Below are 27,847 nucleotides of genomic sequence, written 5' to 3'. Positions count from 1 at the left end.
CGTTTGCCTCATGGGAGGAGTATCACGTGCTGGAATCTTGGGAGTGCTTGAGACCCTTGTTCTAGAGGCACTATCTCATCATTGTAAGATATGCGATGACTACATTGAAGCATTGCCCCAACTGTTAGCTGAGTCGATTTCTCACTGATACCTCTTCTGTACCTTTCACGCCCAGGCAATCTCTGCCTGGACCAGGGATGGATGAAAAGGGCATGCCTGTTGGGTGCCAGCATGGGCACGCTCAGTGCCTGATAAAATCAGCTGTGACAGGGAAGACAGACGTTAATAATACAGGCTGAGTTCATCATTTTAATTGAGTCTTACGATGTCTCCCATGTCCAGTTAAAAGCTTGGTAGAGTTCCAACAGGCAGAATGCAGTTGATGGAACTGCAGATCAGCTAGGACCACTGAGCTGACAGCCTTCATCAGCAGTATCCCGTCATCCTTGGGAATTTGTCTGAAAGACAGTGTAGCCAGCAGAACTGTACCTTTGGAGCACCACGCGGTACAAATGCTGGATGTGTGCCGTTTATTCAGTCCCTGGTCGGCTTCATCTCCTCCCCAAGCACAAACAAGGCTTCTACCCAGAGCGTAGGACTCCAGTAGCCCGGGAGGGTAGATCAGCAATGGTTTTTTTCCATTCTTTTTCAAGTTGATGTATTTCATCCCAACACAGATGGTAGTGCTTGGATTTTCCTAAACCTGTTACTCTCACCAGCAGTTCCGTGTGGAGGGCCATGGAAGAAGCCGTGCTGCTCTGTACGGAGCAAGGGTTCTGATGGAGTGGGCGTTCAGGGAGACCATGGCAGCAGCCTCTCAACAGGGAAGGCTTTTTTGTACACTGTCACAAAAACTTTGGTTTTCTGTGGTTGGTGTTGATTTTGCATATCCATAGTTTGTCAGATCCAGCCTTGCTTTCTTCCCAGGGGTGGCTTTGCTAAAGCTCTGCTGATCCACCGTGTTCTTTCCCATCATGTTTGCACAGCACTTTGCTGATACTTCCTCATTCTCTTCCTCCCTGCCTTGACAAGTGATATAATGTAAGTCTCCCAGTTATGAATACTAATTATCTGCTGGCTCATTCTTGGTTTTCAGATAGCAATCAAGGCTAGCTGAACAACTGCCTAGTAAAAACCAAAAGCGTAAAAAATAAGTGGAGTTACGAGATACATGGGTAACTAACTACAACAGTGACCTTTATAGATCCTGAGAAATAACGGTGGGAGATCTGCTTGAGGAGTTCAGAGCTTGTGATATAATCTGTTGTCAGAGCCACCGGATCATTTTTTAATTGGTTCTCCTCAAATTTTGTCTTTTTTTCTAAGAAATATTTTAATTAAATGCAAAAGAAAAATAAATTAAATTCTACAGCACTTATTAATCAGAGGAGTTAAGCTATTTTTCCCTACGTATAAGAAAATGTCTTTCAAGCCTAAGCAAAGAACTGTCCTCCTATGTAAGATCACAGTGGTTAAATGTTTATTACACCTTGCTGATGTTGTGGGAGAGTTCAAAATAGAAATGCCTAGGTGTAAGCCCAACATGAGGCTCTCCTCTTACCTCAGACTTGCAGGACAGCTTGGTAATAGGATTTTATCTAGCTTTTGAAGCAGGTGTTTTCCTTTAAAATTATCTAGATTTTTCTTTTAAATTGAGTATTTCTCCTGGAATTTTACAAATCAAGATTAAAACCAGTTTATCTTGCTCTCCCGCTCACCCGTTTTCCACATTCTTAAAAAAATCACTCACAGTTGAAGCCTTATGGAAAGAGAGAGAAAAAGATTTTTGGGGCGGGAGTGAGAATGGAAGGGTTGGGAGATATAAAGCCACAGTTGGCAATCCTGCTCTCTCACTTTTTATAAGACAGTAAAATCTGCATATGGCAGATGCTCTTTTTATAAGGGGAAAGAAACCCCTTGTAATTTAAGTCAGGATCTCTGGGATTCTGCTGGGTGTGTTTTCAGAAATTTTTCTGGAAAGCATGTTTTAGTTTTGAAAACAAGCAAGTCAGTTGGCAGATTTTTAGAATGGGGAATTAAATATAAAAATCAGAATGCTATATTAAACAGTGTCATGTAATAAATGCAGTATTGTTTGCAGGTGCTGGCTCTTGAACCGGCAAAGGGATGCAAACGTGTTTCTTTTTAGCATGCTGCCAGGTCCCGCTCTGCAGGATGAAACAGGATTAGAGGCTGTTGGACCTCAGAAGACCAATTTTTCGCTATTTTCTGGCATCACTTACTGTGTCTGATTTCATTTCCAGAGATGGTGTGTATTCAGACCAGCACAGGGTTAGACATCCAGTTCCGCTCCATGGCAGCGGGAAGATTAACGCCCCGGCACCACTGAGCTCTGGGAAAGGACAGCACCGCTGAGAAACCCCAAAAGAGGCTTCAGAGCTGATCCTGTGGGGTTGTGTGCGCCGGGGACGGAGGGACATGATGGCCTTTGGGCCTCCTAATTAATATTGCAAGAGAACCTCCCTGTTGCGTGTCAGATAAAGGACGAAGCAAGGCAGAGCATTATGGAACGTAACAAAACCCACCCTCAGCTTTTAATTTGTTTTCAGTTTGCAATCAGAATAATGGATAAGAAAGAGTAATTTGGACGGGGCAGTGTAAAGCTGAGCAGGCTCTGGATAAATCTTCTAACGGAGAAGTTAATTTCTTAACTGATGATATGGAAAGGCATTTCAGTATTTGGATGAAGCCTGGATGTATGGGACGAGAGAACAGTGCTAATGACGCTGAGACAATGATCCCGAAGGGCAAAATCAATCTTCATCTTGTGAAGGGTGATGGATACATGCAGTGTTGGTAGGAAAGAGGAAAGTCTGTTTTGTCCTTGTTGGTTTTAAGTTGATGAGTCATGTAAACTTCTCTGAGGGGTGAGCTGAGAGCCAGGATAATGTCAGGGGAACTGGCTGTAGTAGAAAGGCAATTTTTTTCTATCTAGGTGTGTAATTGTTATTAGAAACGTAAGAGAAACTGAGCTCATAACAAAAATTCATAATAATAAAAATAAAAATGAAGGGAGGCAAACGGTGGCAATGGCAGATTTGGGTTGTGATAGACCCTGCAGAAGAGTTCCTAGGGAGAGTCAGGCGGAGGTGGAAACATGCACACCGTGGTGGGGAGGGAGCAAGATGCCAAGGAGAGACGTTCACCGCTAAAACTACAGCCAGTCAGCGATTGGGCACCTGAGGTTTGGTGAGGATCAGCACTGGCGACGTCTCTGGAGAGGCCGGGATAGGACCCCACAGTCCGGGGAGGGCATTAGGAACACTTCAGCAAATGGCACGTTCAGTGAAATTTGATTAATTGAAATCAGCAAGTGGAGAAGCACAGGATAGTATTGTTCTTTTTATTTAGCAAGAAATATAATGTGTCAGAATTTGTTCTTGTTCTGCCTAAAGAAAGAAGTTAAAATGTCAGCATTTCAAGGAACAAGACAAAATTACCCCTCCTTTACAATCAGAAATACTAAAAAAAAAAACAAAACCAAAACTCTTACAAAACTGAAAAGGATTCTGAAAAAAGATTATTTTTTGCTCAAACTTTTGAACTGTCTTTCCCCCCCTCCTCCCCAGTTTTCTTCAACAGAAATTTTGACAAATATATTAAATAAGTGTTTGGGGGGAAATGTTCCTTTGACACAAAAAAAAAAAAAAGGTGACTGAAAGGAAGCTTTTTTTTTCCCCCTGAAAAAGTTCTGTTAGTCCTGCAGGCATTAAAGCACAGCGTTCTGCTTGAGGATATTAGAATGTGCTTATTCTGGGAAGGGAAGTCTGCCAGAGACCTGGAAAAAAACAGAAGGCTGAGGAAGAAAGCCAAGAGGATGTGGGTAGTGCAGGTGGGTAACCGAGAAGAAGGTGTGAAAAATCTCTTTGTGGTGAGAGGAAAAAAGAAAATGGAGATTACAGCTGCTGACAGTCTTGTCATCATTTGCTTTGTAGAAGTCAGCTGGAGCTGTAAGGAGAAGGGGGCTCGTGGAGCACATCGCACCTTCAAAAGGTGCGTGGGAGCGGGTGCGGACGGCGCCTGGCGTGGCTGGGGGGAGGCGCCGGGAGAACACGACGCTTCGCACCATGACGCTTCCTCCAGAGATGCTCGGCCGCGTAGGGCTAGAGGCGATTTTATCATAATTTTATAAGCCTAGCTTAGCACGGGCGCGCATGTGAGTTACTTGGTGAATGCAAGGGTAAGTTTCCAGACTAATGCAGCAATCTGCCTTACCGCTGCTGCGGGGGCAGCAAGCGCCCAGGAGGCTGCAGACCTTCCTGTAGCCAAAACTGAAACAGGGTCTGAATTGCTGGGTGCTGCTCTGGGTTGTCACTTGTTCGAGGTAAGTGTCACCCAGCATCCAGCCGCTAGTTCAGTCAGCGGCACAGGGGACGCTCGCCACCTCCATCAGGCGGCTTCGCGTTTTGCTGTTGATAACCAGAGCCCTGTGTGGGTGCCAGGCACACCCATTTCAACCCACTCCTTCTCTGGACAACCAAACGACTTAAGCCTAAAGCGCTTTTGTTACATTTCATTACAAATTTCATTTCTTTATGATCACCAGTTACTGATTTTTTTTTTTTTGTCAGCCTGTCTATTCTATGTAGAGGCTCGAAGCCTTTTACACTGGCTAAGGAAGTAATGACTTTCTCTGCAAAGAATCCTGTGGTTTCCTACAGCAGGAACTTTATCAGAATAAAATCAGAAGCAGCAAATGGTGGCTGCAGGATTTGTAACAAGCATGTGAGCCGGGATTGAAAGCAGCATTGGTTTTTTTCTTCCTTAGCTTTGAATTATTTTCCTGGTTCAGTGGATTCTTGTTTCCATTTACTAGATGAATTTGGATTTTCAATATGTGGCATTAGTCTGAAGAGAGTAATTTCCTTTTAGAGTTACTCTAAACTGGAAGGCACCTAAGTGCGTTTGTAGTATTCCTGTGTAGCACTGGTATTTTTGCCTGGCAGGACTCCCTCCGCCCGCGGCGAAATCTTGCAGCCCCCTACGCATTTCCCACAGTACCTTACGGAGGGGAGGGCAAGGCAGAAGACATTTGAAGTTGAGAGGTGAGCTCTTGCACAGCCACTGCAAAAGCCTTGCCTCGTGGCTGAAACCCTGCCCAGACGGAGGGACGCCGAGAGGCGGGAGGAGGGCTGCAGCCTGCCATCGCCCCTCTGCCCCGCACGCTCTGGGAGCAGACCCCCAGGCCTGGTTCTGCTGCTCCGGACGGCTTGGGATGGAGGGCTCCCGTTTGCCATAGGTCTGCGAGGGTCTTGGCAGTGAAATCTTTCTTACGTTTCTTTCTTCTTTTCCCGCGGTGATAAAGGGAAGCTTCCAGCAACTGCATGTGGCGCCTTCGAAGAAGAGGAGTTCTGCCTTGTTTAGACACATTGATATTGATGCCTGTGAAATAGTTGGGTCGTTTGCTGTAATTTTCCTTTCTGCTGCTGTCTTCCAGGTGCACACGTTCAGGGGCCCGCACTGGTGTGAATACTGCGCCAACTTTATGTGGGGCCTCATTGCTCAGGGAGTAAAATGTGCAGGTAACAGTCATTCGGTCTTCTTTTCCTAAGACGGTCCTAATGCTGTAACTGTTGAATGTGCTGCCTGCTCCACCCTAACGCCGCGTGGCAAGGCTCCGATCTGACCCCTGTTAAAATGGAAGAAGGAAACGTGTCCCCTCTCCTGCTGATGGTTTCAGGTACCTGTGTCACTGACGGCGCCGCAGGGCGCCTCTAAAGCGCTCACTGAAGGCAAATGATAATTCAGGGATTTCCCCCCCCCCCCCCCCCCCCTTCAGAATGGAGGAGAAAATAAATAGATGCGTTGTTAGCTTTGTTTCTTTTATAACGCTTGAATGTATTGGTAGGTGTGGGAAAGTCGCTGAGGGTCTCGATGTGCAAGGTTGGCGATCAGCAAATTTCACGCTGCTGCTATGAAACCGGCATTCGGGTTAATTTTACGTATAAGCCAGCAGCCTCCCAGTGTGCCGTAGACCCTAAGTCACATATCTTGCTTGCAAAGGAAGGGATGATGAATAAGGGATGCATACTGAAATGTTACCTAAACATTCAGGTGCTTGTAGAAATGTGTTACACGCACGGGTGTCACTGCAGGCGTTTCTGGGATAAAGCCTCTCTGAAGTAAAACAATTTGACAGTTTATTGATGTGATTCTTCTGAAAAGAATGGACAGTCAGCTTTTTTCAAAGGCAAAAAGGATCAAAGTGATCAAAATAGTTTACTGTACTTAAGAAGTATTTTATGACATTCTAGCAGGCAACCACGTTATAAAAATGGTGCAAAGACATGTTGATGTATGAAGACCTGCATATGTTGCCCTGGAAACTGAATTTTCAAGCTAATTTAAGAAAATCTGCTCTGTCTAAAGCCTTCTGAAATCTTGTCTCAAGCAAATAAGAGGGCTTTTTATCACAGTACTGCAAAATAATGTAAAACTTAAAATAATTTATAGCCAAATGTGAATGAAGTATTTTTAAACCCTTCCCCCATAATTATTTGAATGCAATATTCTGTCATTATCAATAGACTCTGCACTGTCCAGGATGTATTAGAGAGTGCGGCTCTGTGTAATGATTATGTGAAAATGGTGCTTGCTTTCTCAGTATTTTCCCCATACTAAGTATTGAGGGTTGCAGCCATCTCCTTTGCTTATGAATGAAGATTGTTAGTACTTTTTACTGCTGTTGATTTTGCACAGGGTCTACAGTGCTAGAGAAAAGGAAGCCAGTTTTGGTTTCGAATTGTTTTCTGATTACAGTATTCATTTTTTGATGACACGTGAGCCAGTAAGCGTGCCGTCTTCCTTCCTTGCGTGAAGTAGATTCCTCAGTTTTGGCATTTAGGAGAAATACCAAGTATTTTCAGATTTATGTTAAGTAGCTTTGATCCAGAAAATCAATAAAAACGAACAGTATGAGGGCTTGCAGTGCTACATGCACTGTGGAATGAACAGATAATACTGCTTTTAGAATTAAACCCAAAGTGCTTATGATTTTGTACTGCTTTTTTTTTTTTTTTTTTGGTAACTGAAGTAGAGCTGATTTTTCTGGTTTTACACAGATTTTTCTGAATTACGAGTTCCAAAAACTTCCAAAGTCTGGTTTTCTTTCCTCCTTACGGGGATGGTAATAAGTACTCAATGTCTTTTTTTTTTTTTTTTTTTTTCCCCTCCTTGCAGTATAGAGGAACATATGCGTATTAGATGACTTCATAGGTTCAGAAACTATAATTAGGGCTTTCTGTCTTGTGTAAGGTTTCATATCGGTGTCAGTAGCTTCCAGTAATTTCGATGGTCTTATATTTTAAAATCCCATGTTATATGACTGCACTTGCTTGCTGAAGCATCAGCGAGAGGTTGGGGCATGGGGAGGCTGAGGTTTCTCGGGCCACGCTCAGGGTCATTGGGCATGACCAGGCGAGCTGCCGATGTGCGGCATCGTCAGCCGGGGTGCAAGGAGGAGCAGGTGAGGAGCCGTGCGGTGGCTCCTCAGCCTGGCAGGTCTGGCCGCCGCAGTGTCCCCTGCGTGGCTTGCTTGGGGTTGAGGAGCAGGAGAGCTGGGCTTTCCCAAGGGCATGGGATGCAGCCGACCCACCTCGCTTGCCCTCACCTCACCGCGAGGCTAGCATTTAGCCACCAGCCAACCTCAGCAGAAGCTGACAGAGAACTAGAGGCTTCCCACATGATTTTATTCTCATAAATTTCATAGAAATCAGTGGCTGGGTAGAGGAGAGGGACTCCAGGCAGAGCCCCATGGGGGTGGACGTGGCAGGACAGGCTCAGCAGTTCCCCGGTTTGCCTTGTGCTGACTTAAACTATGGGTTCATGTCCTCAGGCAGCGGGGGAGCTGGAGCTGCTGTGGTGGAGGGATGTATAGGACACCAGCAAGAATAAAAATGGGAACTAGGTGAGCAACAGCTATTCACAGTAGGATTTTTTTCTTTGGGTTTTGTTTTGTCTTTTTGCACATCAGGGGAGGAGGGCTGGCTCATCTGCGTGGCTTAGCCTGTGCTGTGGGGTTTGAACGTTGTTTGTTTGGTGAGGATTCGTTTGGCTGGATTTTTAAATTTGTTTCAGTCCTGCGTTGTTTCATCGAAACAGTTGAGCTTCTCGGTTTCTTTCTGTGCTTCTTCTGCAGCAGTGTCTACCTGCTCCCATCAGCTGAGGCTGTACAAGCCATCAGAGCCAGAAGCTGTACAGATCTAGGCATATCAGAGGCAAGTCGGAGGTGCACAGATACCGTGGGGGGGTGTCTTAGTGTTTTGGGTTTGGTTGTGGTTTTTTTTTTTTTAAAGTGATCATTTTGCTTCTGAACTGAGCTATTTTAATATGGAAACAATAAGGCACAGTAAACAAGGAGCCACATGAGACCATTGCTTTTCAGAGTAGGTTTGTACTTCAAAAAAAATTACAGCTTTTAGCAGGAGGCAGCCCACTTGCATTCAAATGGGGTTCAATGCCACTCCAGGGAAATCCACAAAATCTGTTTTGTGGTCTGTATAATCATTTTATTGAAAATACCTATGAGCAAAACTGCACTGATCGTATGTAATTTTATACTTTTTAAAGCATTTGCTTTTTATAGCAAATAGTTGCACATCTCAAGAGGACTCTGTTTGCTGTACAGAAGTGATAAGTTTTACAAATACAAATGGATTACTGTATGGGCTACTCTCAACCATCTTAAATCCTCTGCTCTGCAGAAGCACAAAAACATGCAAGAAGAGAAGTGTGGGACAGTCCAAGACTGGACAACAAGATAAATGTCATCCATTTCAGAAAAGAGCAGGAGGAGCAGGAGGAAAAAGTGGAGCTTATTTCTAATGGCTGATAGATTAAGTTTTGTTACACAAACAAGCCAATCCTTTGAAAAATAATAAACCAGAAACAAACATTCATAACAGTACGTATGCCATAGCAACCAGCGAGGATGCCTTAGCAACTTGAACTGCCTCAACTCATGCTTTGGTGCAGTCTGGCATGACTGAACATGTCCCTCTCCACCAAAACCCAGCCTTGAGTGTGCTCAGTATCTTGTCAGGTACACTCATGTATGATTAACCCCTGGAAGGTGGGTTCTCCCTAGCTTATGCTTGTTCAGGTTTCATGGCAGACAAAGAAGGAGGAGTGCATCTTTTCCCTTCCATAAAGATGAGAGGTAAATGTAGGCACTGTTGTTTGCCACCTGAAGGGTGGTTATTGGTTGAAGTAAGATATTGTCTGTCATCTTGACTACAAAGGTTTCAGGATTAATGCAAGCCACCAAATATGGGAAAACTTTATTGTCTTGCAAAATGAAGAGCTAGCATGATGTCCAGCATTTGAATCCCGCAGGAAATGAATTGGTGGGCTTAGTCTGACTTCTGCTGGTGGTATATCCAGAGCAAAACAGGAATAATTTATTTTTCCTTAAATTTTATTCTCTGAAATTTGATCTTTATTTCAACAACTTCTTTAAAAACAGATTTGCTTCCTTAGAGTGAATCCTTATAATAGACATCTGCCCTACTGCCTGGAAGGTCGTGCTTCCAATTTTTGCATCCTAGCCTCAGGCCCTTAAAATGTTTGTGAGATGAGGACTCATCTGTATGGAAGGAATTTGCCTTTTCTGACTGCATGCTCCATCTCCAGTGTGCTTTCCTGCAGGCTTTTGCCATAAGTAGAAATGACTGAAGAAGTGTTTGAAATTATAATGCCACCAGATTGTGTAAACATTAAAGCTCAGCAGAAGCTAATGAAGATATAAGAGTTTACCCCAGCTCAAAATCCAATGCATGAACTTAAAAAAATGTATTCCTAATTACATTCCTCCTATGTAAGGCTCCCCTGTGCTCACAGGGCTCATCCCATTGCCCAGAATGAGTTCAGGAGAGAAACTATAGCAATATCCAAAGAAAAATTGCAGATAAGCACTAGGGAGTTCATTTCATGAGCGACACAAACAGATAACACCTGGTAGCATTAATGGAGAATAGTGTGTGTTATCAGAGACTAGAGCATGGCATTAATGATGCTGTTAGTGCACTATCTGAGTAGACTTGTAGACAAGCAGACCAGTAGACTTGTCAAGCTGCTGCGTGTGTCCTGTCCCCTTCCCCAGCCCATCAGAACTGTTTAAGTTAACTGTATAATCTGCTCCTTCCTCCGTACCCTTTTGCTTGTTGTTCTTAGTGAATAAGTGATTTAATCAGAAGATTTTTTGGAACAGGCTGGTTTGAGAGCATTAATTAGCTTATCTTAAAGGCAACATAATTTTTTGACTGTATTTCGCTAGATGCTTTTGATAGTGTTTTGGGTTGCTGCCTTGAGAGATTTGCTCTGAACTGTCTCAGCCTGCCACCCATGTAGCAGTTGCCTATCTTTTGTTTCCCTTGGAGTAGGTAACTTCTCTCTGAAGAACTGATAGAAATAAACTTGCAGCTGGACTCAGTGTGGGGGCAGCCAGCTGCCACTGGCTAAGCCCAAGCAGGATTGTTTTGTGAATTACTGCTCAAGCGTTAAATTTCCCCATTTCATCCATTTCTTTCTCCAGCAATTGAAAAACATACAACTGCCCCTTTTCCTTTGCTGTTTTGTTTTGCCTTGCTATTAAATCCCTTGTGTTGGACAGCCCTGTGTTGCTCCACTGGTGTGTAAGGACAAAGGACCCCACAAAGGAGCCTGCCCATCCTCAGGCATTCGTTGTGCAGGCACAATGCTTGTGCTTTTAGTGCCTGGAAGAACGACTGATGCCCTGGTGACAGTAACTCAGCAAAGGGGAAGGCAAGGTGTGCTCATCGTGGCGCCCACTCTCAAGGTATTTTGCATGCCTTGGTCATGATAAATTCCCATTCTGCCCACACCTGCACCTTAAAAACACATCCTAGTTTCTTCTGAGATGTGTACCCAGATTCTGCTGGTTTCGCTGTCCGTGTAGGGCACGGACGGTCAGCCCGAAAAGGGAACAAGAGCAAAGCAAAGCCATAGAGGTCAGGGCTGTGGGAAGGGGACTGTTTGGAGAGGTGATGGTAGTGATGCTGTTGGAGATGCGTGCTGCCTGGCAGCCTGTTCCACCAGCTCAGGACCCAGTGGTGGTCCTGTGAGGAATGAGCTCCAAAATTTTGAAATGCTAATCAGGCAGCGGAGCCTTGCTTCAGAGCTGTTCCCATGGGGAAGCTATATATTCTTGAAACTGTAAGTCCTAAAAGCGGCTTTATTTCCAAGCCCACACAGAACTGGAAGCCTTGAGCAAGCCAGCAGCCCATGAGGGGAGCTGTCGAGGAGGTAGGCAGGTGTCATGGCAGGAAGCCAGGGAAGTTTTTGAACAAACTATCTGTGATCTTTCAGAACTTCCATAAAATCAAACCATCGCCACCGAACGTGTTCTGCTGAAAGAACATTTCACCTGTGTTTTCCAGCCAGTTTTTGGAGGCACAGACATATGTATTCTTTTGATTTGGGATAAGGGGAGATTGGCTTGTTGGATGGGCTTTTTTTCTTTTTATTTCATAAGCCCCGATTTTTCTGTACTATTAGGTAATTGTGTTGCCAAGTAACTAGCTGCCCACTAGAAATTCCTTCCTAAAGAACAATGTACCCTATAGTATATGATATAGTAGTATGGATGGTAGCAGGTTTGGGGGAGCATACACCTATGTTTGGAAGTAATTTTTGCCATGGTGCTGCTTAATAAAGTGGCTTAAGACTCTGGTGGGACCCAGGTTGCTTCCAGATGTGCCTTGCACGTGAACAAATGGCATGTACATAAGGCAGTGTAGCAGCTCCAGCGTTGCCACTGGAGCTGGAACAGCTCTGCCGAGGAGGAGGAAGAGAGCAGACCTTCATGGCACCGCCCTGCCTTACGCCTGGAAGCACAAATTGCAGCACGTGGGGCCAGTGGGGTTGCTGCGTTCACGTGCTTGTTCACACACTGCATCTGAGGGAACAGAAAACGTTGCTTCCTCTGCTACAGAAAAGAGCATTAAATTATTGAAGGAAAGCTACTAGCCCATGATTGATTTATGAGAGCAAATTCCTTTCTAACCTTTTCACCTTCGCAAAAGTAATGATGCCAATACTTCATGCTTGTGTAGAACCCGTCGTCTTCGTACGTCAGCTTACCAAAGGCGGCGGTGTTACCCCGTCTGGCAGGTACCGCAGTGGACCTGCCCAAAGCAACGCACGGTACCAGCACCCCGGCTCTGCGCTTCCCACCTTCCCATGCTTACCATAAACCTCTGAAGAGTCTTTCAGAACTTTTTGCAGACGATGTAAATCTACCTTGCAGCTCTTAAAGCTGCTTCTCAGAGTGACAAAATGCGTAATTTTTCTTTGGGATAATTCAAAAATATAATTAGAGTGATGCATATAGCATATGGTATCGTTCCAATGGAGTGTGATCAGCAGCCATGTTAGCCAGTAAATCACAAACCAAAGGAAATTTAAAACTGACTAAAATCAAATCAGCAGGATAACAAAAAGTGACAGCTAAGTATATTTTAGTCTCTGCAAATATTTATAATGTGTGCTCATGGGGTGGTATTAATGCACATATATCTTTTGGCTCTGCTCATGCATTAATATGAACACGTTACTTGTTTTTCAGCCCAGTGGCCTAACATCAGTATTAGCTGTTTCTAAAACATTACCAAACCTTTTTCTAGGTATCATAGGAAAGTATTGTCAAGCTGGTTTTAAATTTAATACCGCTCATAGAAGTAATGTCACAGCCCACCTGAACTCCTAGATCAATATGCTCTTGTAGTCAGGGCAACTTATCACAGACTTTTAAACCTGTCATCTAAAATTACTCTTCCCCCCCCCCCCAAATTTCCAAACTTCCTATAAACTCTTGAATTTATGACTGCATTTTTTTGGGTCACATTTGGTATATTTGAAAGGTAGTTTGATAGCACTGTAAAAAGGAATAGTATGCGTGACTTACAATTCTAGTCCTGACAAATCATCTCTGTATAAGGTGAAATTCTGATTAACTGAAGTCAGCAGAAGTTTTCGTATTGACCTGCAAGGGTTCATGACTGCATCTTTTAAATCTGTCCTGTATTATTATAGGATTTATCAGCAGATACGATGCTTTAGGGGGATTTTTGTTTAGCTCCTCTCCAATTTGTATAGCCAGCTGGCAGATAAGCTCTGGTGAACTACTGTAAGAAACGGATAAGGCTCCTGGTTCCTTTAGATCCAGAGTAAAGCTGCTAATGCCAACTTAGCTATTCTGGATTTATTTTGAAATAACCAAAAGTAAATAGACCCTAAATTTGAAATCAAGTGAATCCTCTTGGTTTTAACGAACCCAGCCAAATCATGAAGCTCATGTGTGAACAAGGCAAGCTTTAGGATTAAAGCTTCACCACGTGGCAGCACGCAGAGAGATTCAGGACTTGGCTTTCTTGTTCCTTCCTAGTTGATTCTAAAATAATGGGTTTTGAAGCTTTCATGAAGCATCTGCAATGAGAACAGAGGGCATTTTTATTTAATAATGTGCAATTTGCAGCATAATTCCTGTCTTTTAGTACTAACAAGTAAGCTGAGTATAGAGCAGAAGGTTGGCACTTCCCCAGTGCTCAGTGGAGAGGAGGGCTGACCTGCCCGTGTGCCTTTTACCTTGTTGGAGTTAGCAAGAGAGATGGTCATCCTTCATCCATGCGTGGCTCTGGTTCTCAGCTGAACCAGAGACTAGTGACTGAGACATGCCTGTGCTGCCTTTCACGAAGGATTGTTAGCTCAGGAGAGGGGCCCACCTGGTAGGAAGCACAGTGCTGGTGAGTTTCAGCTTCCTTATTGGAAAAAATACAATTTTTCTGTTGCAAATTCACTGAAATCTTCTAGAAGTATATATTGATGCAGAATTGCTGAAGTGAGGCGCTCTCCTACGCTTACTTAAGAGGTGAAGAGCCTTGATTGTTAGGAGGATACCATGCAGCCCAATAACGTTGAACCTAGTGCTCATGCATTTTCTAAGCATTAAGTAGCTGAAATATTTCTAGGTTTTAAATGTTTCTCAGGAGTGTTTGTAAGCCCTTAAGCAGTAGGCTGGTACATAAAGTCTGATCAAATGCAAAGGAAGAACAAGCGAGAGAGGAGGAAAATTGACTTTTGCATTTGTAGTTATTATTCTGGTATTAATGAGGTCAGATCCATAAGCCCATATGAATCTATGGGATTAGCAATAACACAGTTATTTTCAGAAGCAAGGTTTTCACATTGAAAACATCTCTGTTAAGTTAGATATTTTAGTGAAATGAAACTTTCTTGTATATAATTAGGATGATATCAGTGAATGTGATAATTGTTTTAAGTCAAAGTATAAGATACTTGGAAGCAGTTTTTCCTTTTTTTGTACATTTTAGTCTTAATTATCCTTGGATTCCCAGAAACGTAACTCTGAGCTATCTGTGTGAAGCACCTAATTTGCACTCACAGAATCGCTGGCGAGTCCTCATGAGCAAGATGCTGCCATTCCAGTTTTGTAGACATAATTTTTGAGACGTACTAGACCATTTCACACATGTTGGAATAGGTGCTTCTTGCAGCAACTGTAGGAATTCTACGTATAATAATTATATTTGCATTCGTAAATACTATTATTGCAAAGTTAGGGTTTCGAAATAAAGGAAATCAAGAATTAAGATTTCCTATGTGGTCTTAATTTGCTTCCCTTCTATGTGTGCATTAAGATGTTGCCTCTGATTATTTCACTAATTATTTTTACTCCACAACTTCATCCTTATTCTGAAAGCGGAATGGATGGCACTTGCTTAATAGCACCTATGCAGTGTTTTGTCGTCGTCTTGTTAAAAGTGTAGCCGTTGGTCTTACTAATGGCACAGTATTCAAACCTTACACCAAAGATGAGTAATTCCTCCTCTGTATTTCCATGAACATTTAATGAATTTGTTTCTGCAAGACCCAGAGGAGGCAAGAACAGCTTCTCCTTCCCATGTTACAGCTGAAGCACTGCGACACTAAGACATTCAGATCACGTTTCCAATGAATTTGGGTTCCCTATTTAAAGCAGAGAGGGACCTGATTTCTCCAAGCTCAGACAAAATGTAGCACTGGTGATAGATATTTAAAGCGCCGGTGGAGCTCCCCTTGCCTGCACTGGCTGGTGTGCTCAGATTTTCGTCGTTCCACAGCCCAGAACCGCGGGTAGGGTAGGTGCTGTGCATGAAGAGGTGGTGTGGTTATGCGCCTTCCAACTAGGGGTCTTGGAGCACTTGACTGAACGTGGGATTTAAATAAATGGTCGGGGAAGGCAAGTGCTTTGGCTGTTACTATTTCCTCTCTGTCACGAATGAGGCAACTGAGCAAAGACTGAAGGAACCCGAGTGACCAAACTGAACTTCTCCATGCCTGGAGGGACAGCGGTTGAGCCTGCCGCCGCCTGGGGCTCCGGGACAGCCAGCTGTGACCAGCAGCTCCTGGGGCGAGCCCAGGAGAGGGCTGTGGGTCAAAGCAAGCCACCGAGGCTGAGCAGGGTGGGCCCCCACGGTACCCCCCGGCGGTACCGCTCGTTTGCAGGGGGCCGCGTGTTGCGTTGCACGGCTTTGCCCGAGGCGGCGTTTGCAACGCAAAATCACAGCCAGCTGGGAAGTGCAGCATTCGCAGCTCGCCGTCTTGCGCGTTAACCGCTCCTCACAAGGAAGGGAGTCGCTCCTGCACAGAAATAGCTAAAGAGAATTTTAATCAACCGTTTCATCTGGATCGAAATCTGAGCGAGTTTTGACTTATTGAAGGTGACATGCCGAACTTTAATTGCAACCAGAGTCTGGATGTTTTACAGAGGATTCTAGGTGACAAAGCTGGTTGCTTTACAGGCCTGTTAAGTAAACAAAGTGCTTTTAGCAGCAGGCTGCAGCTGACTTAGTGGAAATTAAACTTAGCGATGAATTCTGGGGTTTACTGTTCTGGAAAGAACAAAGTCAAATAATCTATGGAGCATTGATGAAAATACAAGTATTGGCAAAATCAGCAGGGATGAAATACGGAAGGAATCTATATAGACAGACACTCAGCACTGCAGTGGGAGAGGAAAGTACAGATTTTCATTAAGGCGTTGATCCTTCAAGCTCCAACATCCCTTAATTCTGCAGAAATCCAGGGGACTCCGTATGGCAATGCAGCGATTTAGAGAAATGCTTGCAGAACTGGAGTCTCAGTGTGTACTGAGTGCACGTCAGAGCATGGCAAACGCCCTGACTGTGAAACGCCGCCTTTCTTGCTGGTTGCTGTTTCTTCACAAGCACCTGCGAGTCCCCGTTGCAAAACAGGAGGAATGGCAGTGAAACTGGAGTCACTGGGGGCTGCCCTGGGCAGCACAGGAGGCTGCCTGATAGTGTTGACTGCAGTGTGTGCATAGCTTAAAGGGGACTCTATTGTTCTTCCCATCTTCACTCTATAATTGGTGGTGTTTTCCAAGATTTTTTTCCCCCATACCATGAGTAATATGTTTTTGGATGGTTTTGGGCAGAACAAACGTTTTTCTGTAACCTGATTTCAGTTAAGTTTGGCTTAAACTAAATCTCATTCTCAGTATGTTTACGATAAAGCTGTGGAGTTGTTTGTTTGTGTTTTTTAAAAAAACACAACAAATTTTCCCTAAGTCATTTTTAAAGTAAATGGAATTGTTGTGGTGCCTGCCAACACTTTGTTTCAGAAACACCCTGTGAAACGGCATCAGGATTGCAGCCGCCGTGACTTAGCAAAGTCCTTTGTAAACTGCTCAGTAGCAAGAAACCACCAGCCAGCTCGGTGACCCCTGCGTTTGCTTTTCCGCTTCCCTCGAAGCTGGGGAGCGGGCCCTGTCACGGGCAACGCCGTGCATGGGCTGCCACACCTGGCAAGAGCGTAGGGGTCCCTGAGGTGCTTCAGATCTCGGGGCTGCCTTGCCAGCGTGTGCTGCAGGGGGGTTGTAGCCTTCTGAGACCCGGTCCCTACCTCCATCTCCCCGAGGAGGTGTATAAGTGCCACAGTCCAGCACTACATTAAGACTGTAAGTGTTAGCAAACGCGGAGCAACTTGGGAAGGAGGTTTAGATCGCGATAGCAACGTATGCAATAGTGGTGGGGAACATAATTGATCCTTAGATCCTGATTCAAAAAAACATATGGAAAGTTTGTCACTTTGTGTTAAATCTTCTAGGGATAGAAGAAATGTCTTGGGTAGAAAATCTGTCTGTCTTCAGGCTGTCCCTGCCTCGTGCATTTGATGGTTAAGAGGTCTCAACAGAAGTAGTAGTTGCGAGATCAGGTCAGATCCTGCAGGAGCCGTACGTACTCTGCAGTACTGACCTCGGGATGCATGTTTTCACCAAACACCAGCCTAATCGTCTTTCCATTTTTCTCTCAGATTGTGGTTTAAATGTGCACAAGCAATGTTCCAAGATGGTCCCAAATGACTGCAAGCCAGACCTGAAGCATGTCAAAAAAGTGTACAGCTGTGACCTTACAACGCTAGTAAAAGCACACTTCACTAAGAGACCAATGGTAGTAGACATGTGCATTAGGGAAATTGAATCTAGAGGTAAGGCATAGTTAATGGACTTTCGTTGCTTTACTGATAATCCGTTTAGATTGATCTGGGTCATCTGGGTTTCTGCTGAATGTATGATTGCTCAAAACAGATTTGCACAGGACATTTATGACTGCCAATTACCCTGCACAGCTAATATTATACTTTGCATTATTTCATGGTTCATACCCATTTATAATTTTTATAGATTCTGCTAGGAATTGCTTAATGGCCAATTACTGCTTTATAGTTATATATTGGCACCTATCTTTCCAGTAATATATTTATTTAAAAAATTAAGTGAATGTGCTAAAAAAGGCTGTTAGTATTGATGAGTTTCCTCTTGCTAGTTCCCACAGCCCACACTGAGTATCCTTTTCTAGATTTAGAGTATTTGTTTTTGTTTTGAAATAATGACTGAACATCAAGTATGCTAATCTTGGTTATTTTTAAATCACTTGTAATTGGTTTAATATGTTTCTTCAGCTCTGAAGTCATTTGTATAAACATAATTTAGTGCTGATATAACAAGGCAGCTAATGCAAGGGTCAGGGTTAAAAGGCCAGGATAAGATTTCATTCTGAAAGAAAAGCCTGATAAGGCTTTTAAAACATGCCTGCTTTTTCTGCCTTAAATGAAGAACCTGGCAAGGGAAGAACTGAGTGGAAGGAACCTGTAAAATTAAGGCTCATTTTAATCTTGTTCAAATGTTCATTGCAGGTCTTAATTCCGAAGGACTATACAGAGTCTCAGGATTTAGTGATCTTATCGAAGATGTCAAAATGGCATTTGACAGAGGTACAATCTTTACTGCATGCTGGAACTTTGTGCTGATGTGTTAGATATACACGATTTTTCTGCGGACCCCCTGTCTGTCTCATGCTCCACTGCACCAGTGGGCTGAAGGACTCTGGCGGCTGTGCTAGCAGAAGGGGGGTCTCCCCATCAGAAAAGCGTTATCAGCTTCACTTTGACTTTTATTACCAAAATCTACTTTTTTCCTTCCATCAGTATCTGTGCATATTGATGTGCGTAGGAAAGGACAAAGCTTTCTGAACTATTGCCCTAGTTTGCAAGTAAAACTACGCTCAGGGGCGTGGGGGAGGGATAGAGGGCAAGTGGCGAAATGCCTTAAGAGGCCTGTGCAACTTAAATGCATCTTTCTGGATGAAAGCTCCAAAATAATAAGATGAATACAATAGTGCAAACAAAGTTTGTATTATTACAGTCTAAAAGAAGGTCAGTGAGAACAAACTCTTCTCTCTGAGAAAAGGCAGTGGGAAAATTAAAGGCTTTCCAGCTGCAGTCTCCCTATCCCAGTAGAAATGAAGGCCAAAATTCATGCTGGAACCTTTCTCCTGTTTTTCCGGAGGACTGGACCTATTCAGGCACCATCTGCCTCCTCAGCAGTGTTAGCAGGGTGGGGATGCGCTGGAGAAGCCAAGTTCTGGATCTGTGTCCACTGCGGTCAGGAGTAGGTAGTATGCTGTAGCTAAATGGTGAACACATGTTTTTCCTATAAAATGAGGAGGCTGTGGACTAAGTTGGTTTTCTTTCTTTCTTTTACTTTTTTTCCCAGACTCCCTTGATTTCTCATTCAGTGCTGACAAATGTGTTGTTTGGCAACGCAGCGTGTTCAGAAATAGCTAAACTTCCACACATTTCTACAAGATAGATACTGCTAGATCAGGCAGGCAGGTTTTTTCTCCCCAAAATCCCTGCATTTTTTGAAGTCATTTGAAACGAAGACAGGATAGGTTTCTTTATAAAATGATTGAGGTTTTCACCCTGAAATGATGAACTTCACAGCCCAGTAACTCTCTGTTTTGCTTATAAAAGCCAAAATCTGTGGTTGTGTCGCTTTTAATAATGTTTGCTTAAGCCAGTTACTGTTTTTCTTTTGAATGCTGTTTCACATCTGTTTACATTTCCAAGGCTTTAATGTCAGTGCCTTCTCCACACAGATGGGGAAAAAGCTGATATTTCTGTGAATATGTATGAAGATATCAATATTATCACTGGTGCACTTAAACTGTACTTCAGGGATTTGCCAATTCCACTCATCACGTATGATGCCTACCCAAAGTTTATAGAGTCTGCAAGTAAGTATAACGCATTTTCCTCCTAGTTTTCATTCTCCTCGTTTTTGTGCAGTACTTGCCTATTGGTTTAATAGCTGTCCCATCAGCTCTTACCCTGCATGCTCTATTTAGTAAGGATTGCAGGATTAAACATGCACTGCACATTAACAACATGACCACGTGATGCTACGTGATCATGGTTACATTTTTCTTCGCCTTTGTCACCAGGAATGCTTCCTTTTCATCACACATTATGGATGACATCGCTTTTTATGTCTTGCATGAATACCTAGTACTTGAGAATGACATTTAAAGTCTGTTGGTTTTGTGTTGCCAGAAAGACGGTGATTTATGAAAATGTTTAGAAATACGAAGTAATTTGTTTCTAGAGGTGTCCGTTTTGAGTGTTTTTACAAGCTAATAGGCAGTCATCCTAAGGCCACTTTCAAGGCTGGCCTGGCAGACAGCGAGTCTGCAAGCGCAGTGGTAAGCCCAGCTGGAACATCTCTCCCAAGCATCCTGGCTGCCTGAAGCATCTCTGCAATGTAGCAGTCACACCAGCCACACCTGGAAAGGTGTGAGGTAGCCATGGGTAGAAAACAAGGGCTGGATGCTGGGCTTACTGCTCCTCTGGAGAAGGCTCTTTCCAAATAGTATGGACACAGCCAAAGACGCTGATGGCAAAGTTCCCAGTACCTTCTGCTGTCCCAGGGTTGCACCTGTAGATTATTTGTGCAAAACTAGTCCAGTCAGCAAGGATTGCCAGGGGAAATTTTTTTAGTAGGCTGCAGGGAATCTTTCAGTGGATTGCAGTCTGCTTTGGGGAGTTTTCTTTGTCCAAAACTAATCACGATCTGACTGTGCTCTGAGCACCTTTTTGGACAGGCAAATCTTCCACTATGAGGCTTGGGTAAATTCTGGCAATAGTAATCCAGCAGAGCTGTGAGACCCTATCTCCTCTGCAGGCCACCATTCTTGTCCTTCTGTGCATGAATTCTGGCTGTACATGTGGTGACAGTTGAACTTCTGTGTTTCAGAAACCACCGATCCGGATGAACAGCTGGAAATTCTCCATGAGGCGCTGAAACTGCTGCCGCCTGCACACTGTGAAACATTACGGTATCTCATGGCGCATCTGAAGAGGTAGGTGGACTAGCTGGAGAGAACTCTAAGCCAAGCTCATTTTTAGCAAAGACCATGTTTGGACCTCCACAAAAATCTGGACAAGGCCCACCAAATCCTGGGGATGGACTGCAGCAGGGGATGGTAGTCTGCACAACAGCGAATACCCAAACACTGGTTTTTATCCCACTTAAAGCACTCACGAGTACTTGAGAGACGTAAGTTGAAAAAACAGAGTTTTGAAGCACAAAAGTCACCTGCCTAACAAATTTGCACTGTATTTAAGGTTACAGTGAATATTTACGGAAAAAAAGCCCAGCCTTTATTACACCTAGGAGTAATAAGTCGCTCTCTGGGCAAGGAACTAATACAGCTTGATGGCTATCGATCGGTGTCTTTTTTCTGCTAAGTCTTGTCTAACCTTGTCATCCCTGACACCCTAAAAAAGACGACACACCCTAGGCTTGAGCGGACACCGATTAGGCACAGTGTTAATTGGCCATCCAGCCACATGTCTGGTGAGGTCTGCCACATTCCTCATCAGCGTGGAGCCCCTCGTTCCACCTGCCACCTTCGCAAAAACGTAGGAGCAAAAATTCTGTCTGAGGTTTCTCCTTCTCCCCAAGAAATGACTGAATTTGGCCAGTAGGCTGAAAAATTTTTAGAGAGGGACTGGTGGATGAATATCCAGTGCAACAGCACAGGTTCTATTTCTTTCAGGAACGTAGGGGAAAAAAGTCCATGTGGCATGTTAGGGTATCCATTTTAGTTTCTCAAGGAACATGAACTTACTGTCAATATATAAGAATCATTCCCTTTCCTTAGAAAAAGACTTTCTTTTAAGCTCTTTTATTTTTATTTTCCTTTTATAATTCTACAAGTAGGAATATGTCGACTCTGCTGTGTGCCTCAGGCAAAATTCAGCTACAGGGTTTCTGCCTGATTTGTCGATTTATTTCAATGACATTTCTAATGGATGCTTTAGAACAGACACGGGGATGAGAGACTTGGGAACAGAAAAACCCTCACCTTACTGCTTGTGAAGTGTGAAGTTAATTTTTCCTTACCCTGTTCAAGAGTAGCTGTTGCTGCTCTAGTTAGCAAGTTGCTTTTGCACATTGTATTTCTGGTATAGGTGAATGATAAGGTAGAAGGGTGACAAAATTCACTCATTTTTAAACTTCCTTTTAATACATTTGCTAAAAAGAGCCATGGTGCTCGACAGGCTGTTGTCTTGCTGCTGAATTCAGGTAATCAGACACAGCTCCTTTATCTGGAATAATTACAAATTGAAGACATAGCAGCTTGGAAACATCAGTCTGACTTGTTTCAAAGTAAAAAGACAGAAGGGAAAAAAAGGAAGAAAAATCTTGAAATATTTTTATATAGAGCAAAGGATTTCTTCACGCAACGCAAGATGCCACAGTGGTAAAAAGAGAAATAGTTTAGCCAGACTCTCAGTTGCTGTCCCTGGATTCTTAGGTGTATCTGAGAATCCTTATGGATTCTTTAAACCATAGTGTGTATTAAAACATTTGCATTATCTGAATTTGTTTCCTTGAGCGAGGCAATGCACCAGGATAAACCAAGGCAGAAGCTTAGAATCATAGAATAGTTTAGGTTGGAAAAGACCTTTAAGATCATCCAGTCCAACCACTAGCCTACACTACCAAGTCCACTCTAAGCCAATCAAGGGTAGACTAGACTAAACCATGTCCCCAAGTGCCACATCTACCCATTTTTTGAACACTTCCAGGGATGGGGACTCCACCACCTCTCTGGGCAGCCTGTTCCAATGCTTGACTACCCTTTCCGTGAAGAAATTTTTCCTAATTTCCAGCCTAAACCTCCCCTGCCGCAGCCTGAGCCCATTTCCTCTCGTTCTATCGCTAACTACTTGGGAGAAGAGACCAACACCCACCTCACTACAACCTCCTTTCAGGTAGTTGTAGAGAGCGATAAGGTCTCCCCTCAGCCTCCTCTTCTCCAGACTAAACAACCCCAGTTCCCTCAGCCGCTCCTCATAAGGCCTGTGCTCCAGACCCTTCACCAGCTTTGTTGCCCTTCTCTGGACACGCTCCAGCACCTCAATGTCTTAGGCTTCAAGACACATTTGTGTCTACTGCATCCGTTGCAGTGGGCAGTAGCGATGGGCGCACTCGGTGTCAGGATAGCCCAGGCAGGCTGTCCTCTTCCCACCCTCCCCAGGCGGGACCCTGTGTTCTCCATGCGGAGGCAGAGCAGCACGGGAGAGCGCAAGCTGCCTCTGAGCCCACATTAAGAAATACCATCCCATGACCCTGGGATGTCAGAAATACCATCCCATCCCATCGTGGTTGGGCAGCAGTGACCCTTCTGGCATTTGCTGAGCAGGTCCGTGTCGTGGTTTAACCCCAGTCGGCCACTAAGCAGCACAGCCGCTTGCTCACCCTCCCCTGCCCCGCTGGGATGGGGGAGAGAATCGGAAAAAAAAAAAGTAAAGCCCGTGGGTTGAGATAAAGGCAGTTTAATAGGACAGCAGAGGAAGAGAAAATAATAATAATGATAATAGAATATACACAGCAAGTGATGCACAATGCAATTGCTCACCACCCGCCGACCGATACCCAGACAGTTCCCGAGCAGCGATCGCTGCCCCCCAGCCAGCCCCCCCCAGTTTATATACCGGGCATGACGTCGTATGGTATGGAATAGCCCTTAGGCCAGTTTGGGTCAGCTGTCCTGGCTGTGCCCTCTCCCAGTTTCTTGTGCACCTGGCAGAGCATGGGAAGCTGAACAAGTCCTTGACTAGCATAAGCAGTACTCAGCAACAACTAAACCATCAGTGTGTTATCAGCATTATTCTCATACTAAATCCAAACCACAGCACTATGCCAGCTACTAGGAAGAAAATTAACTCTATCCCAGCTGAAACCTGGGCAGCGTGTTTCTGCAATAGCCCCGGCAGAGGATGCCTCTCCTGTAGGTATAATTCTTGGGCAAATTAGATTTTTGGAGGTGCCTGCAATCCTGCCCCACAGCAGGGCCTCAGCCCACAGCTTTGAACAGGTCGCATTCCTGTGGAGCAGCAAAACGTGGCCTCCCCGCCGCCTCCTCCTCTGCAGATGGGAACCAGGTGGCGGGAGGCTTCCCTGAGCTGGGGGTCGGCTGTTTGGCAGCTGTGAAGGACCCAGAAGAGGGAAGGGTGGAAGCGGGCCTGTCGGAGCCCAGGTTTAATGACCTGCTCAGGCTGCCGTGCAAATGAGGTTACAGCAAGACCCTCGCGCTTTCAGAGCTGCCCCAAAGCAATGATTCATTTTTTTTAGTACACGCCACAGGACATAATCTGTTTTGAAGAGGAACCAGGCGTCCAGCTTAGCACGGTTAGCCTGTAGTGCCTAAAGGCAGGGAATTCCCATGCGATGTGCTTCACCCCCGTTGCCATCGTATGCACGGGAGAGGAGCAGGGTGACCACGTGGAGCCATGCTACCAGGCGAACCTGGGCAGCATCCCACCTGGGGGGGCACAACAGCACGTCTCTAGTGACCATAAAACTGCTAACGTAATAACAAACACGGTCTGCTCCCCATAGGAATGGCCCGCGAATGGTGCCGCAGTAAAGAGCGAAAGCAAAATTGTTCTGATTTGTCTGAATTCACCCTTCAGCCCCCTCCCTCGTCACGGAGTACCAACCCCTCCTGCAAGTAAACGTGGTCTGTGTGCGTGCTAGGAGGACAGAGACATCTGCCTGGCCGTAAACGCGCACGGCGTTTGCACTCGCTAGCTTCGGAGGGTTTCACCCGACGCCTCCAAATATATCCTGCTGGAAACGGCAGCCTCTCCTAGGCTTTGGGGAGAGGCAAACATTTCTGTCCGGTTTCCCTGGTTTTCAAGCATATGCAGGCATGGTTTGGCACCGCGGGAATGTGAGAAACACTGTTGGTTTTTTTTTTTAACAGAGTAACGCTCCATGAAAAGGAAAATCTGATGAGTGCAGAGAATCTGGGCATAGTTTTTGGACCAACTCTTATGAGAGCGCCAGAACTGGATGCGATGGCTGCGTTGAATGACATCCGTTATCAGAGACTTGTGGTGGAGATGCTTATAAAAAATGAAGACATTTTATTTTGAATATTTTGGGGGTTTTGTAATAAAAAAGGAAGCAACAGTGTTCTATGGATGAAGGAATATTTTAAAGTAATTTAATGGCTCTTGTCGCTGAATTCCATATTTGCTAGAGCTTTTGATGTATTCAGGATAAAAATGAAGGAACTCTTTGTCGTTTCTGTAGTGCCATTCAGCTGATGTTGAAAAAGGTTAACACATACTTTCCAGTACTAGTAATCCTGGGTGTTTATCATGTTAAAATAAAAAACAAAAAGCCTAAAGCTATTGCATGATTTGCTCCCTGTTCTCCCTGTTCTGGTGAGACTCATTCCATGAAGAAAACAACTGAACTGGTGCAGCATCTTTGTTCTGGATAGTTTGTGATTGTAATTCAGCATGTTTCTCCGTGTAAACCTGTTGTGAATTTGCTTTTATGTTCTATGTAATTGGTTTCTGATACTAAGAAGAAGGCCGACTTACGTGAAATGGAGCCTCTGGCAGTTTATTGATATTTCATATCATTCTCTGCCACTTTTGGGGCTGATTTCTTCTTGGGTTTCTTTCAGTTTTTTCATCATATAGTAATTTGTTTTTAACAGAAACAAAATGTGTACTTTAAATGTTACTTTTAAGTAATTCTCCATGATGTTTATGGTGGTTGCAGTGAAATCTGCAATGCTGAGCAGTGTTCCTTTATTATTATTGCTATTTCAATTGTAATTTTGTATTTTTATCTGGCATGCATATATTAATTTATTAAATTTTGCTTTTAGAACTCTAACATTAAGCTTTTTATTTTTACTTAATGAACAGGTCTCAAAAATAGTTTTTTTCATTTTTTACATTGGCATTTTAACCCTGAACAACCTCTGACTTAAATGAGTTAAGAGTTTTACCAGTTTTGACAAGACCATTCTGATCTCAGTACTTTGGAGCCTGACACTTTGCTAAGGTTCCCACAAATTCCTCTTTAGTTTGGAAATTCCTTTCTTCATTGTCCAAGATGCTTCTCAAGAATGCTTCAGAACTCATAAACCAAAAAATTACTGTCAAGCCATCTACTACTGCATATTTTTTATATATATATATATATATAGTTATAATTACCTATATATGAACGGGAATTGCAGTTTACCATTACACAGTTGTAGCTGCCCAGAGTAGATGGATACACCACTGAATTTCGAATGTGAATACATCACAGAATACTTGCTTTGTGCTGAAATTGTTCAGCGCTGGTACAAGCACTGTGGCCTGCCCTGCAGATGTTTCTTAAGCTGCCTACCAGGGTTCAACCATGACACCATGTGAAAGGAAAACAACCAAGACTTATAAACAATTTCTCTGTTCGCTCTGATAAAGTGAAAAAATCACTTGTCATCAGCCTTGCTGCAGCCCCTCTGATGGAGACACTCCCTCCGTTGATGGTCTGTCCCCAGGAGCGCTTCTGAGCGTGGCAGAAGCATCTGCCCCAGTGAGTAGCTATCCCTGGGTGGGTGCACATGGAGTTTCACACTGGGATGGTTTGCAGTCCTTAACAAGTGTCCATTTCTCTGTTTCTACCATTTCTGACCAAAAAAAAACCCTGTATTGCCAGTGAGTTTGGTTTGACTTTATTAGAATTCTCTGTGCTGTAATCCTCTTTAAACACTCCCTCTCCTGCTAGGGTTTCTGGCAGCACTGCTGCAGCCGGCAGTGGCGTTGCTGGTGACCAAACGGCGTCTCCATGTCACCCACCTGGCTCTCGCTCTTCATTGCCCTGTGCATGGGAAAACACTAACATCAGAGATGATCAATGGCGAATGGCACATTGATTCAATTCAAACCTTTCAAGGAATACTTTGGAGCCTAATTATTTTGACAAACAGTGGAAATGTCCAAGTATCAAGGAAAGCAGAACCCCATGGCACAAGACAGAATGGAGGAATTGGGGTAAACAGGGGTAGAAAAGAGGCGTGAGAACAAAACAGCAGGTCCCGGAAAAGTGACGTAGCTGCCCTCGGGGAAGCAAGGACTGGCAAAAGGCCCAGCTTGAAGGGCTGGTAATAAAAGAAGGGAAAAAGGAGAAAGGAGTGGGTGAGCGTGGGACCTGCAGGGAAGACAGACGTAATGAGATGCTAGGGTTAGCGAGATGCTTTGGTTGGGCACCTTCCCTAAGGCTAGCCCCAAAGGAGAGCAGCCAGGTGAGGCTGCTTGGGCAGTTTGGGGGTGTCACCCTTTCCTGCCTCTCGGGCAGCCAACACCATCCGGAGGAGGAGGAATAATCCCCTAGCAATTGCAACCAGCTGTGCTCCCTTCCTGTCAGCAATAAGGTGCCTCCCTGTACCCCACCCCTTCCTTTGTGTGCTTAGCCAGGAGAGGGGAGAAGGCAGCTCTCTCCTACAGTTCCCCTGGAAGTGGGGAACAAAGGATCCCAGGAAGGAAAGGGTGAAGCCAGGTGTGCATGCTTGTAAGTATGTGGGGAGCACTGCTCTGGCCTGGGAGGCTGCTGGGGGTGATGGAGAGGCAGAGCAGGGGGAGGTTTTCAGAGAATCTGAATTAGCAGCCTTTTCTTCTGGTTTTTGTTTTGTTTTTTACATCTTCTGTAGCACTAAAAATGACTTGCTGCTATAATTCATGTATTAATTAGTACACATTATCACTTTATTTATCCCAATGAACTGACAGCTGGGGAACCTTATGTCTTTGACCACAGTCTTGGCCTCCCCCTAACCCCCCGCCCCACCCAAGGGCAATGGCCCATATGCTCCCCAGTCACATCTGCCTTGCGCTCTCCAGCAGCCACATATGTTCACTGCTACCTTGTTCCAAGCCAATTCCTAAACATACTGCACTTCCCCCCGCTGCCTCGACAGCATGCAATGCATTTCCTCACTCCTGTGTTGCCTAATGGCCCTGTGTATCCCAGTCCTCAGACCATTCATCACTCCTGCCTTCCCTTCCAGGGTACCTCGCAGGGACTGTAACTCTGGCTGCCCCTATCTCTGCCGTCGGCTCCCTGGTGTGGCGCTTTCCTGTGGTTCTA

At 44.5% G+C, this 27,847-nt stretch overlaps 1 protein-coding gene across 1 annotated transcript in view; it reads left to right on the top strand.

Moving 5' to 3' along the window:
* CHN1 (chimerin 1) overlaps positions 1–24,846 on the top strand; it is a 32,732-nt gene extending 7,886 nt beyond the window's left edge. The window contains exons 2-7 of the mRNA XM_009480411.2: positions 5,459–5,543; positions 17,371–17,544; positions 18,253–18,330; positions 19,497–19,634; positions 20,651–20,756; positions 24,675–24,846. Coding sequence (XP_009478686.1) covers positions 5,459–5,543; positions 17,371–17,544; positions 18,253–18,330; positions 19,497–19,634; positions 20,651–20,756; positions 24,675–24,846 — 753 coding nt within the window. The remainder of the gene's footprint in view (positions 1–5,458; positions 5,544–17,370; positions 17,545–18,252; positions 18,331–19,496; positions 19,635–20,650; positions 20,757–24,674) is intronic.
* The last annotated feature ends 3,001 nt before the right edge of the window (positions 24,847–27,847 follow it).

This window comes from Pelecanus crispus, chromosome 5, assembly GCF_030463565.1.
Source record: "Pelecanus crispus isolate bPelCri1 chromosome 5, bPelCri1.pri, whole genome shotgun sequence".
Lineage (NCBI taxonomy): Eukaryota > Metazoa > Chordata > Aves > Pelecaniformes > Pelecanidae > Pelecanus > Pelecanus crispus.
The sequence above is the reverse complement of the archived record's forward strand: the minus strand, read 5'-3'. Positions and strand labels throughout refer to the sequence as shown.